Source organism: Mustelus asterias, chromosome 22 (assembly GCF_964213995.1).
Source record: "Mustelus asterias chromosome 22, sMusAst1.hap1.1, whole genome shotgun sequence".
NCBI classification, from domain to species: Eukaryota; Metazoa; Chordata; class Chondrichthyes; order Carcharhiniformes; family Triakidae; genus Mustelus; species Mustelus asterias.
Window position 1 is genome coordinate 34,392,370 of NC_135822.1, and position 14,107 is coordinate 34,406,476.

The 14,107-nt window shown below is 46.2% G+C and overlaps 1 protein-coding gene across 1 annotated transcript in view; it reads left to right on the top strand.

The window, feature by feature from the left end:
* Nucleotides 1-13,313, top strand: part of ajap1 (adherens junctions associated protein 1) — a 127,431-nt gene extending 114,118 nt beyond the window's left edge. Inside the window, exon 5 of the mRNA XM_078239716.1 lies at nt 13,241-13,313. Coding sequence (XP_078095842.1) covers nt 13,241-13,313 — 73 coding nt within the window. The remainder of the gene's footprint in view (nt 1-13,240) is intronic.
* The last annotated feature ends 794 nt before the right edge of the window (nt 13,314-14,107 follow it).

A 14,107-nucleotide genomic window follows, 5' to 3' on the forward strand; every position in this document is an offset into this window, starting at 1 on the left:
ATTAGCACTGCTGCCTCACAGCGCCAGGGGACCAGGTTCAATTCTGGCCTTGGTCTGTGTGGAGTTTACACGTTCTCCCTGTGTCTGCGTTTGCGTCCTCGGGGTGCTCCGGTTTCCTCCAACAGTCCAAAGACATGCGGATTCATAGAATCCCTCCCGTGCAGAAGGAGTCCATTGAGTCGGCACCGACTTTCCAACCCGATCATCCCACCCAGCCCTGCACAAAAAAGTTTGTCCTCATATCCCTTTAGCTTAGAATTATAGAATCGCTACAGTGGAAAAGGAGGCCATTCAGCCCATCGAAATGACACCGGCTTCTCTTCTGAATTGCTTTAGGTCTGTGAAACTGGATCTCACTCCCTCAGCAGATGAAATAGTTAAAATGCCTGGCCCCCAAGAGTGACCACCTCTGACTATTGGATTGTATCCAGTGCAGTGCTCGCAACCAATGGGAGTGGAGTCCACCCCCTTTCTGCAACCTTGGTCAGCCCCCTCTGGGGCTAGAGTGGCAATCCTTACCCCCTCCCTACCCCATTTCATAGAATCATTGAATCATAGAAACCCTACAGTGCAGAAGGAGGCCATTCGGCCCATCGACTGCAATCCCACCCTGGCCCTATTCCTGTGACCCCTCATATTTACCTTGGTAATCCCCTGACACGAGGGTCAATTTAGCACGGCCAATCAACCAAACCTGCACATTTTTCACACCTAGCATCTTGATGACTTCTCCACATAAAATGGTTTTGGTAAAGAGAAACTAGAGTACTTATTTTGCACAACCCCCCCTTCATCTACCATGCACCGAGCACAGAAGGATAACCAAGCCTGTTCCACCACATACTGTACATACAACATATACTAGATGGCCTAGTGGTATTACCGCTGGACTATTAATCCAGAAACTTAGCTAATGTTCTGGAGACCCGGGTTCGAATCCCGCCATGGCAGATGGTGGAATTTGAATTCATTAAAAAGAAAATATCTGGAATTAAGAATCTACTGATGACCATGAAACCATTGTCGATTGTCAGAAAAACCCACCTTGTTCACTAATGTCCTTTAGGGAAGGAAATCTGCCATCCTTACCCGGTCTGGCCTACATGTGACTCCAGAGCCACAGCAATGTGGTTGACTCTCAACTGCCCTTGGGCAACTAGGAATGGACAATAAATGCTGCCAGCCAGTGATGCCCATGTCCCACAAATGAATAAAAAATATATTTTATTTAATTTGTTATTATCACACGTGTTCACATACAGTGAAAAGTATTGATTCTTGCGCGCTATACAGACAAAGCATACCGTTCATAGAGAAGGAAACGAGAGAGTGCAGAATGTAGTGTTACAGTCATAGCTAGGGTGTAGAGAAAGATCAACTTAATGCGAGGTAGGTCCATTCAAAAGTCTGACAGCAGCAGGGAAGAAGCTATTCTTGAGTTGGTTAGTATGTGACCTCAGACTTTCGTATCTTTTTCCCGACGGAAGAAAGTGGAAGAGAGAATGTCCGGGGTGCATGGGATCCTTAATTATGCTGGCTGCTTTTCCAAGGCAGCGGGAAGTGTGGACAGAGTCAATGGATGGGAGGCTGGTTTGCGTGATAGATTGGGCTACCTTTTGTAGTTCCTTGCTGTCTTTGGCAGAGCAGGAGAAATCCAAGCTGTGATACAACCAGAAAGAATGCTTTCTATGGTGCATCTGTAAAAGTTGGTGAGAGTCGTAGCTGACATGCCAAATATAGAATGCATTCAGGCCTCAAAGATGTGCGGGTTAGTTAGATCGGCTATGCAAAATTGCCCCTTAGCATCCCAAGTGTAGGTTAGGGGAATTAGCGGGGTAAATATGTGGGGTTGCAGGGATAGGGCCTGGGTGGGATTGTTGTCGGCGCAGGCTCGATGGGCCAAATGGCCTCCTTCTGCACAGTGGGGATTCCATGATTCTATAACTGTCTGATGTCCAATGAAGAAAACACATTTAAATAAGATATGCGATTTATTCAAAACCTTTCAAAATTTTGAGAAGATGAAAGGATTTTTTAAAATAATCTCCTGCGGGTGAAGACACAACATCAGATGCATCATTTTTTTGCTTTGCTGATCTGGTAGTGTGAGTCTGTCAGGACGGGTGGGTACAGAAGGACAAAGCTTACCGTCCACGCAAGTCATCTGGCAATTTCAGCAAAGGTCTGTTTCGCCAGTTGATTGAGATGCTTTGAAAAAAGTCAACCCCAATGTAATGCCATCTCTTCATCTCTTAGTTCAAGTCCTTTATTTCAAAGAGCTTTTCATCATTTTGCAGTCAGAAGGTAGCAGCTTAACTACATCAATTAATCAACAAAAATACTTCGGAAACACTCAGTGCTTTCATTGATGCTAAATTGTTATTTTTTTTGTGGCCAATGGCACAGTAAAAATTGGCTAATTAACATATTTGATATATTTTAATTAATGCCAAAGTAAGATATCAAAAGAATCCAATGGTATCTTTTTATTGAACAACTATTCCCCTTACAGAATGATCCGGAGCTCAGGACAATCAACATTTTTCATTTTGCAGACTGACATCAGATGTAATCATAGAATCATAGCACCATTGAATGCAGAAGAGGCCCTTCGGCCCATCGAGTCTGCACTGACACATACGAAACACCTAAACTCCCACCTAATCCCATAGCCTTGAATGTTATGTCGTGCCAAGTGCTCATCCAGGTGCTTTTTGAAGGAAGTGAGGCATCCTGCCTCTACCACCCTCCCAGGCAACACATTCCAGACCATCGCCACCCTCTGGGTTTTTCCTCACATCCCCCCTGAGCCTCCTGTCCCTCACCTGGAACCTATATTCTCTCGTGACTGATCCTTCAACGAAGGCAAACAGCTGCTCCTTATCCAGTCTGTCCATGTCTCTCATAACCTCGATCAGGTTGCTCCTCAGTCTTCTCTGCTCCAATGAAACCAACTCGAGCCTATCCAACCTCTCTTCATAACTTAAATGTTCCATCCCAGGCAGCATCCTGGTGAATCTCCTCTGCACCCCTTCCAATGCAATCACATCCTTTCTATAATGTGGCGACCAGAACCGCACACACTACTCTAACTGTGGCCTCACCAAAGTTCTATACAATTCCAACATGATTTCCCTGCTTTTGTAAACTATGCCTTGATTGACAAAGGCAAGTGTCTCATATGCCTTTTTCACATCCTACTAACATGCTTTTAAGTGTATATGTTAGTGGCACAAGTAGGCTTACATTAATGAAATTAATGAAGTAACTGCAATGAAGTTATTGTGAAAATCCCCTAGTCGCTACACTCCGGCACCTGTTCGGGTACACTGAGGGAGAATTTAGCATGGCCAATGCACCTAACCAGTGTTTCGGACTGTGGGAGGAAACTGGAGTACCCGGAGAAAATCCATGCAGATGCGGGGAGAATGTGCAGACTCCGCACAGGCAGTGACCCAAGCCAAGAATCGAACCCGGGTCCCTGGCACTGTAAGACAGCAGTGCTAACCACTGTGCCACCCCTTCCACCTTCAGAGATCTGTGGACAAATACGCCAAGGTCCCTGTGTTCCACAGAACCCCCTAGTGTCATGCCATTCATTGAATGCTCCCTTGTCAAATTACTCCGTCCAAAGTGTATCACCTCACATTGTCAGTGTTAAATTCCATCTGTCATCTATCTGCCATTTGACCATCCCGTCTATATCTTTCTTGTAGCCTAAGACACTCAGCCTCATTGTTAACCATCTGGCCAATCTTTGTGTCATCTGATATTGAGGACAGAATCTTAACAGCCCTGAAGAGGCAGCTCTGGAGGTTGGGTATGACTGGCACGGGGTGGTGGAAATTTGGAACATTGTATGTTGGTTCACCTTGTTCATATGCTCCAACCTCCATGTGATTTTCCCAGAGATGGGCACCCATGGCACTGGCTGTGTGCTTGGCAGAGGTAGGTTTCCAAGCAAGCCACATAAGAGGGCAATTGGCCCCTATTTCTAAATGCAGTTGGAATGTGTCAGGCGTTGCAAGGGCCCCTCACTGTGTCGGTCCCTCGGCTGATGAGGGGAGGCAGCCTCACAGGAGCCGGTCGGAGCCTTGCTACTTTTGATGCCACTGAATTGCTCACCCTCAGGGGCTGGAAAGGCTGTCGTCTACCCTAATTACACTCTGGCCATTGAGGGAAGACGGAATGATGACAGACTTGTCCGAAAGCAAATGCAGTGAACCTCTCACAAACTCCACAGATGCTAATAGTGGCTGCAGTGCCTCCCCTGCCCCTCCGATCCGGCCCGCAGGAGTTGGGGTGGCCTGATATGCTCTACCTTTGCACCCTGGGAATCGCATCCGCCATCTTTAATTCGATGCCAAATGCAGGGGTGGCACAGTGGTTAGCACTGCTGCCTCACAGTGCCAGGGACCTGGGTTCGATTCCCAACTTTGGTCACTGTCTGTGTGGAGTCTACACGTTCTCCCCATGTCTGTGTGGGTTTCCTCCGGATGCTCCGGTTTCCTCTCTTAGTCTGAACGACGTGCTGGTTAGGTGCATTGGTTAAATCCTCAGTGCAGCCAAACAGGCGCCGGAGTGTGGTGACTAGGGAATTTTCACAGTAACTTCATTGCAGTATTGATGTAAGCCTACTTGTGACAATAATAAATAAATCTTCTTATGGGAACAGGAGTAGGCCATGCAGTCCCTCGAGCCTGCTCCACCATTCAATAAGATCGTGGCTGATCTGTGGCCTCACACCATATACCTGCCCTAGGCCCATATCCCTTGATACTCCGGATCATTCACCTTGTCGGCACAACTCTGACCCACACATGAATATTCCAAAGAGAAGAAGGTTCCTGCTGACTGACTCACCATATTCACCAAACTAAACCACCGTCCCACCCTCTCACTGAATCAAACATCACCAGCCACCACCCTCCATCTTGGCCATTTGACCTATTGCAGGGCTTCTCAAGCAGGGATCCAGCCACTCCTAAGGGATTACGCAGAGAGTGGGGAAGATTTGGAACTCTCTTCCTCAAACGGCCTTTCATTCGCTAGGTTTAAGTCTGAGATAGACACATTTTTACTGAGCAGGGAAGGGATATGAGCCTCGGGCAGGTGCATGTAGTTAGGCCACAGATCAGCCACGATCTTATTGAATGGCGGAGCGGGCTGAATGGCCTACTCCTGTTCCTATAAGAAGATTTCAAGGGGTCTGTAATAGGATTGGGGGGTTGGGGTGTGGAGGAGGGACAGTCAGGCCCTTCAATGTTACGGTCCCAGGTTATGTGTAAAAGTTTCCACTTGCTGGATTGGGACAGCTTTCACCCCCATCACAGTGACCCTACTGTGACCTGGGCTTCAAACTACCATATGCCATTGAGGCTGAGCGACATGGTGGGAGTTGGCCCGCTCTACACCCCCTCCCTCACTCACTGTTTGCCACCCACTGCCTCCCCAGTTATTGCACCGCGGCATATAACTAATAAAAAGCACTGGCACCCCTCCTGTTGTGCTGGTGATGGAGAAGATAAAGCTTCGTAAGCTCTCAGTATAACGGAAGAGACCTTGGGCATGAGCAATTTAACACTGGGAGCCCTTACCTTAAGAGGAAGTCCCGACTTAGAGAGCTGCCAGCCAGTTGGGTTGGTTATCAGCTCTGTAGGCACAGGATTGCCATGCCTGGGCCATGGCTGGGACGATGGGCAGTGCCGCCGTACCAATGAGGGCAAGTAAATCCGGGGTCGGAGTTCTCAGTGAGAAGGGTGAGGGGGCCGGGGATCGGGCTGGGTTAAAGAGGTCAGAGTGGAGGGTAAAAGGGGGGGATGATCTTCTGGGGTACCACCGAAAAGCCCAGGGGACTCGTAAAGGAATCCCCACCCCTTGCCCTTAACTGGTGTGGTCGACGGTGGAGGACATCAAAAGATATGATCCCAGACTATGTTACATGACTGCTGGCACGTGCGTTCCCAGGATATGTGAATGTATATTCAAATATTATACAAAAGGATAGTGTTTGAAGGGAAGGGCTACTTTGTACAGAACATTCCCCAAGACGTACTAAGGGTGGCACAGTGATTAACACTGCTGTCTCACAGCGCCAGGGACCCGGGTTCAACTCCAGCCTTGGGTCACTGTCGGTGTGGAGTTTACACGTTCTCCCCGTGTCTGTGTGCGTTTCCTCCGAGTGCTCCGGCTTCCTCCCACAATCTGAAAGATGTACTGGTTAGGTGCATTGGCCGTGCTAAATTCTCCCTCAGTGTACCCGAACAGGCGCTGGGGTGTGGCGATTTTCACAGTGTTAACGTAAGCCTATTTGAGGTTAATAAATAAACTTGGACACTTGAAATCTTGCGACGCTTCTTGTGGTAATGTTTGGGCTCTGGATAAAATTACCTCAAACCGTGTGCTGGATGTTGGTTTGATGACGGAAACATCAAATCGCAGCACCATCTGTCTCCTCAGAAGCGTTCTCCTCAGTGCCCTGCAGCCAATATTATTCCCCCAACATCAACGCTACAGACAGATTATCTGATTGTCATCCCATTGCTGTTTGTGCACAGATGGATTACTCATTTCTCTACCTGACAACAATGCGGCATTTAAATCATAGAATCCCTACATTGCAAAAGGAGACCATTCAGCCCATAGAGTCTGAATCAACCACAATCCCACCCAGCCCCTATCCCCATAACCCCACATATTTCCCCTGCTAGTCTCCCTGACATTAAGTGGCAATTTAGCATGGCCAATCAACCTAACCTGCACATCTTTGGACTGTGGGAGGAAACCGGAGCACCCCTAGGAAACCCACACAGACACGGGGAGAATGTGCAATCTCCACACAGACAATGACCCAAGCCGGGAATCGAACCCAGGTCCCTGACACTGTGAGGCAGCAGTGCATCACCGTGTCGCCCTCTAAATGGCTGTCAAACACTGTGGGAAGTCCTGAGGTCATGAACTCGCGCTTCACAAATATACAAGCTTCTTTTCTTTACTTTAAATTTATTTTCTTTGTTGATTCATGGGATGTGGGCATCGCTGGCATTTATTGTCCATCCCTAATTGCCCTTGAACTGAGTGACTTGCTAGGCCATTTTGGAGGGCAGTTAAGAGTCTTGGTGTGGATCTTGGTGTGAGTCATTGCTGTGGATCTGGAGTCACATATAGACCAGACCAGGTAGGGACAGCAGATTTCTTTCCCTGAAAACCCAGTTTCTGCGTGGGTTTCCTCCGGGTGCTCCCACAGTCCAAAAATCTGCAGGTCAGGTGGATTGGCCATGCTAAATTGCATCTTAGTATCCAGATTAGGGGGATTAGCAGGGTAAATATGTTGGGTTACAGAGTTAGGTTCTGGGTAGAATGCTCTGTTGGAGAGTAGGTGCAGACTCAATGGGCCAAATGGCCTGCTTCTGCACTGTAGCGGATTCTATGATTCTATTCTGTGACATTAGTGAACCAGTTGGGTGTTTACGACAATCAACCATGGTTCATAATCATCATTAGATTTTTATTGAATTCAAATTCCACCATCTGCCGTGGTGGGATTCGAACCCGGGTCCCCAGAGCATTACCCTGGGTCTCTGGATTGCTATTCCAGCGACAATACCATTGCACTACTGTCTTCCCAATAATGTCACACTGAGGAATCGTGTTAAAATTGATGTCGGTCAGAGCCAGATCTACAAGCAAGTAGGTAAACTTTCTGGCCACTCTTCCTTTAAGTTTCTCACTGGGTGTGTAGGGAGTGCTGAATGTTTTTTTCAAAAGATTGATCAAATGCATTATTCTGTTCAATTAACAGTTGAATATCCAACATATAATGCAATCTCAAGCAGCTCTTTTAGAGGGACGTTGACAGAGGTCTGGGCAAAACCACTAATATTCCATTTTTGTCGATGCTGGTACATTGCTTTGTTGCCCCAGGCAACAGTGAGAACACAGAGGGAGCCTGAAAATGAATTACATTGAACAATTGGGTGAGATTCTCCGATCTCTTCCGTATCCACCCCACTGCCAGCGAGAACGGAGAATTTGGCACTCAGCCAAAATTCCATCCATTTCAGCGGGACCAGAGAATCCCAGCCACGGGTGAGGTCAGAGGTTTTCACCAAAGTTTAGACTGTTAGAATACAATAGACTCTTCAGTTATACCTTATCAGAATTTTACAATCCCATTAGGGTGGCACAGTGGTTGCCACTACTGCCTCACGGCTCCAAGGGCCTGGGTCACTGTGTGGAGTTTGCACATTCTCCCCGTGTCTGCGTGGGTTTCCTCCGGGTGCTCTGGTTTCCTCCCACAGTCCAAAGATGTGCGGGTTAGGTTGATTGGCTATGCTAAATTAACCCTTAGTGTCCTGAGATGCTTAGGTTAGAGGGAGTGGCAGGGTAAATATAAGGGGATAGGGCCTGGGTGGGATTGTTGTCTGTGCAGACTAAATGGGCCGAATGGCCTCCTTCTGCACTGTAGGGTTTCTATGATTATTGATTTGGGACATTTTAGGATGGCATGAATTAGACATGGCTCATCATGACTTATCATCTAGAAAATACCTAAAGGGAGGAATTTTGCCGTCTCACCTGCCACGGGAATTGTAGCAGGTCTGGGGCGAACCATGCAAGGTCCATTAACCTCGGGTGGGATTTTTTGGTTTTGGGGCGAGAGCGGCTGGAAAATCCCACCCAAAGAGTTTCTGCTATTCTCTGGATATATTCATGGTATTCACATGTTGAGATGATTCATATGGCAGAGATCTTGCTCTTTATGATCAGAGTAGATCCAAATCCATCTATATCTACTTTTTGGCGTGTTCTGCCAGCCAATTCTCAATCTAGTGCAACATACCATCACAAATACCAGAGATGTGAATCTTATAGACAATCATCTTCTGTGGCACATTATCGAAAGCTTGTTGGGAATTAAATAGCTTGGCTGAGTGCAGCTCCAATTATACTCAAGAAGCTTGACACCATCCAGGCCAAACTGATTGGCATCCCATTCACCACCTGCAACCTTCACTTCCTCCACCGCCAATGAACAGTGGCAGCCATGTGTACCATCTACAAGATGCACTGCAGCAACTCACCAAGGCTTCTTCCATAGCACCTTCTAAACACGCGACCTCTATCATCTAGAAGGACAAGGGCAGCAGATGCACGGGAACACGTCCACCTGAAAGATCCCCTCCAAGTTCAATTCCAGCCTTGAGTGACTGTCTGTATGGAGTTTGCACTTTCTCCCTGTGTCTGCGTGGGTTTCCTCCGGATACTCCAGCTTCCTCTCACAGTCCAAAGATGTGCGGGTTGGGTTGATTGACCATGCTAAATTGCCCCTAGTATCAGGGGGATTAGCAGGGTAAGTATGTGGAGTTACGAGAATAGGGCCTGGGTGGGATTGTGGTCGGTACAGACTCGATGGTCCGAATGGCTTCCTTCTGTACTGTAGGGATTCCATTCTATGATTCTAAGTCACACACCACCTTGACTTGGAACTGTATCACCATACCTTCAGTGTTATTGGGTCAATATCTTGGAACTCCCTCTCTATTAGCACAATGGGTGTATTTACACCACATGGACTGCAGCAGTTCAAGAAGGCGGCAACTTTTCAGGGGAAATTGGGGATGAGCAATAAATGCTAGTCTAGCCAGCAATGTCCATGCCTCATGAATTAATTGAAAAAAAGAAATATACTTACTTGTTTTTCCTCATCAACCAACTTCGTAACTCCTTCAAAAAATACAATTTGTTTATTAAGGTCCTTTTCTGAAGCCATGCTGCATGTCCCTAATATGTACCTCTAAGGTCCTTTTCTGAAGCCATGCTGCATGTCCCTAATATGTTCCTCTCTAACCAATCATACATCACATCCATAAAGACTCACTCAAGTTATTGATGTCAAACTAATGGGTGCAATAATTAGCCAGGTCCACCTTGTTGCTTTATTTTAATGATTGAGACTACAGGCAGGATGTCCTGGCCGCGCTCACCCCAAAGCCGGAAAATCCCACCCGAGGTCAACGGATCTTTGCATGGTCCCGTATCCCGCCCGCTACAATTCCCGTGACAGGTGGGGCAGGAAGATTCCGTGCTTCATTCTTTCTGTCCATGGGATCCATTCTGCACTGTCTAAAATCCACGCTAGGTGCTTGCATAACATGTGTTCTTTCTTCCCAAGGATCATTGGGTGCATTGTCATCAAGTCTAGCTGCCTTGTCCAGTTTCAATTTCTTAATTATTTCTCCAATATGTTCATCTATTTTAATGTTACTGGTTTTGTTAATGTAATCATTCAATTCTAATATTTGAGCACCTTCTGCAAGGTTGAATTTTGGCGCAGTGTATTCATTTAATATTCTCTTCATACTCAGTGATGCATCTGAAACCTGTTTTTTTAATGGTCCAATGACACAGTCCTTGAGAGTTCTCTGATCCATCACATAACTTAGAAAGTTTATCCCTCTATACTTCAACCTTCAAACCCACCATCTAGAAGGACAAGGGCAACAGATATCTGGGAACACCACCACCTGCAAGTTCCCCTCCAAGACACTCAACATCCTGATTTGGAAATATATCATCGTTCCTTCGCAGTTGCTGGGTCAAAATCCTGGAACTCCCACCCTAACAGTATTGTGGATATACCTACACCTCAGGGACTCCAGCGGTTCAAGAAGGCAGCTCATCATCATCATCTCAAGGGCAACTAGGTATAGGCAATAAATCATAGAATCCCCACGGTGCAGAAGGAGGCCATTTGGCCCATCGAGTCTGCAGTGACCACAATCCCACCCAGGCCTCACTCCTGTAACCAGTCCTATTTACCCTGCTAATCCCCTTGACACTAAGGGTTAATTTAAGCATGGCCAATCAACCTAACCCACACATCTTTGGACTGTGGGAGGAGACTGGAGCACCCGGAGGAAACTCAAGCAGACACGGGGAGAAAGTGCTAATTCCACACAGACAGTGACCCGAGGCCGGAATTGAACTGCTGTGAGGAAGCAGTGCTAACCAATGTGTCACCCTACCACCCCCATGCTAGCTTAGCTAGCAATGCCCACATCCCATAAATGATTTTTTTAAAAAATTGATTACGATCCTCTTATTCCTTAGCCTGTTAGCTGATCTTTGGTTTATTTAGCTGTTCGTTATTCTCAACCCTGTTTAGTTGAGTAATCTATATGTTTAGTATGGTTACATCTTCTTTGTTTTTGTACATGGCGAGTCAACATCTTAGCTCTTTTTCATCACACTCCTTCCTTTTAACTTTGGATGCATATTTGTCTTCCACGTTTTTTTATTTTGTTCATGAGAATTTTCCATTGATATCCTGCATCGTTCTCAATACCATGCGATGGGGTTGGCCAATTTACCCCAGAGAATGCCACTCTCGCAACTGTAACTGGTCTTTTCAGGGACAACCTCAAGATAAGGTTGAACATGTAAAAGAATTTACCTGAGGGAAGGCAACAAAAAATTCCTTTATACATTTTCTATTTATTAAACTCAGATCTATGTCTTTTGGAGCTCATATATCTTTGAATGCATGAAAAAAATGGACACATTATTGACCAGAATAGTTTTAAAATTCCTTTCCATGCTTCCCAGAGTTTATTCGGAATGTTTGAGCCATCTAGACTAGAAGGATCCCGGTCTCATTCAGTGTCCATTAGATTATCTCAGCTATAGAAGACTGTTCAGATGCTGGAGGTGGTTCTGATCCCTGTTGGTTAGGGAAACGTTGGCCTGGGTTCCCCCTTCCCATCGCTATTTAACTGACCTTACTAAATAGTTCATGGATAAGATTCTTAATGGATAGTGCAACTGTCTGTACGGAATTGTGATCGTTTGCAAAATAGTCTGCCGACTGTCACTGCCACGGCTAACAGATGAATAAGGGTCACCCGTGGAGGGCAAGATACTGGAGGGTAACCAATGGGTCAATGCCTTCAGGACAGGGGAACAAAGAGTTGAACACTGTTAAGAGAAAAAGGTCAGAGCCAAATGAATGATAATGGGCTGTCCACCTAAGTAGTTAAGAGAAAACAGCAATAACAGATTGGGCCTTAATCTAGAAACACTTCAGTGTTTGAGGATTGACCTTTGACATTCCTTTCCGAATTGTAGTGATTGGTGACAATCGCTGATGAGTTAGCATCGAAAACTATTGTGAATATTAATTTTGTCATCAGTTTATGATTGTTACCATTAGGAGTGGTGTGAAATCTTCTGCACTTAATGAGGATTATTTACAGTTTCTGTCACTTACAGTTAAAACACTTGATAATTTCTCTCAACCCACCAAGGGAGGCATTGCCTTTTCGTAGGGTGAGAGGGCAAAGGCCGAGTCATTCTGGCATGCAGTGCTGTATATTACATGGTGCCGGTAGGTGTTGGAGGGAAGCCTGCCTTGCCTGGCTTCTCCTGCAGCTGGGGAGTGGCCGGTGTTGCGGGTGGTGGTGGAGGGAATTCAAGCCACTAGCGTGGACCTCACTCGAGAGAGCCAGAGAAGAGGCCCTTCGGTCTCCCAGGTGGGGAATGGTGCATTTCACTGGCGTGTGCAGAAAGAATAATTGGCCTGGGAAAGATGCTTCAAATTTAAAAAAAAAATAACGGCAGAGCAATGCCACAATCATTTGTAGGAGTTTTGCCTTCAATCCACAAAGATTCAAAAGTATGTCGCGAGGGTTGGAAGCGTAATTGTGTGCGAGTCTAAGGCCGTTCACGCCAGCGGGATTCTCCGGTCCCGCTGCAGTGAACGGAGATTCGGCTGAGCGCCTGAATTCTCCATCCTCGCTGGCAGTGACGGCAGGGCGTGAACGGCCGGAGAATTCCGACCAACATTTTAAGAATAGAAATGGGCCCGGTTCAGTTGAATAATCGATGTTTTATATATGTTTTTATTAAAGGTGTCTGCCTGCTAATTTTTAATAAATTCCGTGAACTTTGATGACATGAAGAAAGGAATTAAAAATGTGTTAGTTAAATTTGTGACAGAACTGAAGTTTGTTAATATGCCCAGTTTTGAGGACCTTGATCGAAAGCTACATCTAGCTTAAGATGTCTGAAGAGTCTTTTTTTTTTCATTAAAGGTTAGAGGTCGATGCTCTAATAACATGACAAAGTGCCACTTTACACAGAACTTTTTTTTTTCAAGCTTAGCTTGTAGCAGGCCTAGCTAGGCCTGCTTGATGTGTATTACGTGCCAGCACGCACAAGCCCATTTCTCTGCTCACTGCAGAACACCCCCATCTGAACGGCAGCTTATCCCAGTGCCCTTCGCATCGGAAAAATGGTTTGAAATCTCCTGCTGACTGGCCGAAGGCTCTCACTCCCGGGGCGGGCAGACTTCACCTTTCTAATCCTTGGTAAGTATGACTCTCCGGTTCAGACCATCTCTGCTCCTTTCAAGTTTGATTGTTAACATTGTCCGGGGAAGGCCAAGGCTAGACATTGAAGGGAAAGAAAGTCAGTTGTCAACTTTTTTTCTGGGATCCATTCCATTCAGTGCGTCCTAATGGCATATTGTTGGCATTTCCTTGCCCGTCAGATCAGTCAATGTGTGAGGAAAAGAGTCTATTATCCCAGTGCCCAGCACCAACTTTAGTCCAGAGAGAAGGCCATTTTGTCAACTTGCTCCCATCCCCGTTAAGATCAATTGATGCCCACATGAACATTTCCAAAGTTACCATGATCAATTGGTGTCCCACAAAACACACGTGAAGGTTAGTGTCGTTCCAGTTGCCATATTTACGTCAAGGTTCTGTCAGGTCTGACAAATTTAAATCAAAATTGATTTAGAAATCCCCACAAAAAAATGGTAAAACGTTGAAACCGCAATGTGTGAATAAACTCCACCAGCCATGTTGAGCCCCACCCAACAATGTTTGTGGAGACAATGGAACTCTGTGCAGCGGGTAGCACAGCCTTCTTTTACACTCAGGAGAAAGACTTTCCAAACCCACTTACACGAAACATGTTTGTGAGTTGTAGTCCTCCACGCTCATGAAGAGGCAAAATGGCTCTGTTTGGTCACCGGTGTGATAATACACGGTTTAGAGAGACATTACATAAATGTGTGAAAGCTGCCTTAAGTATTGGGCCCCAC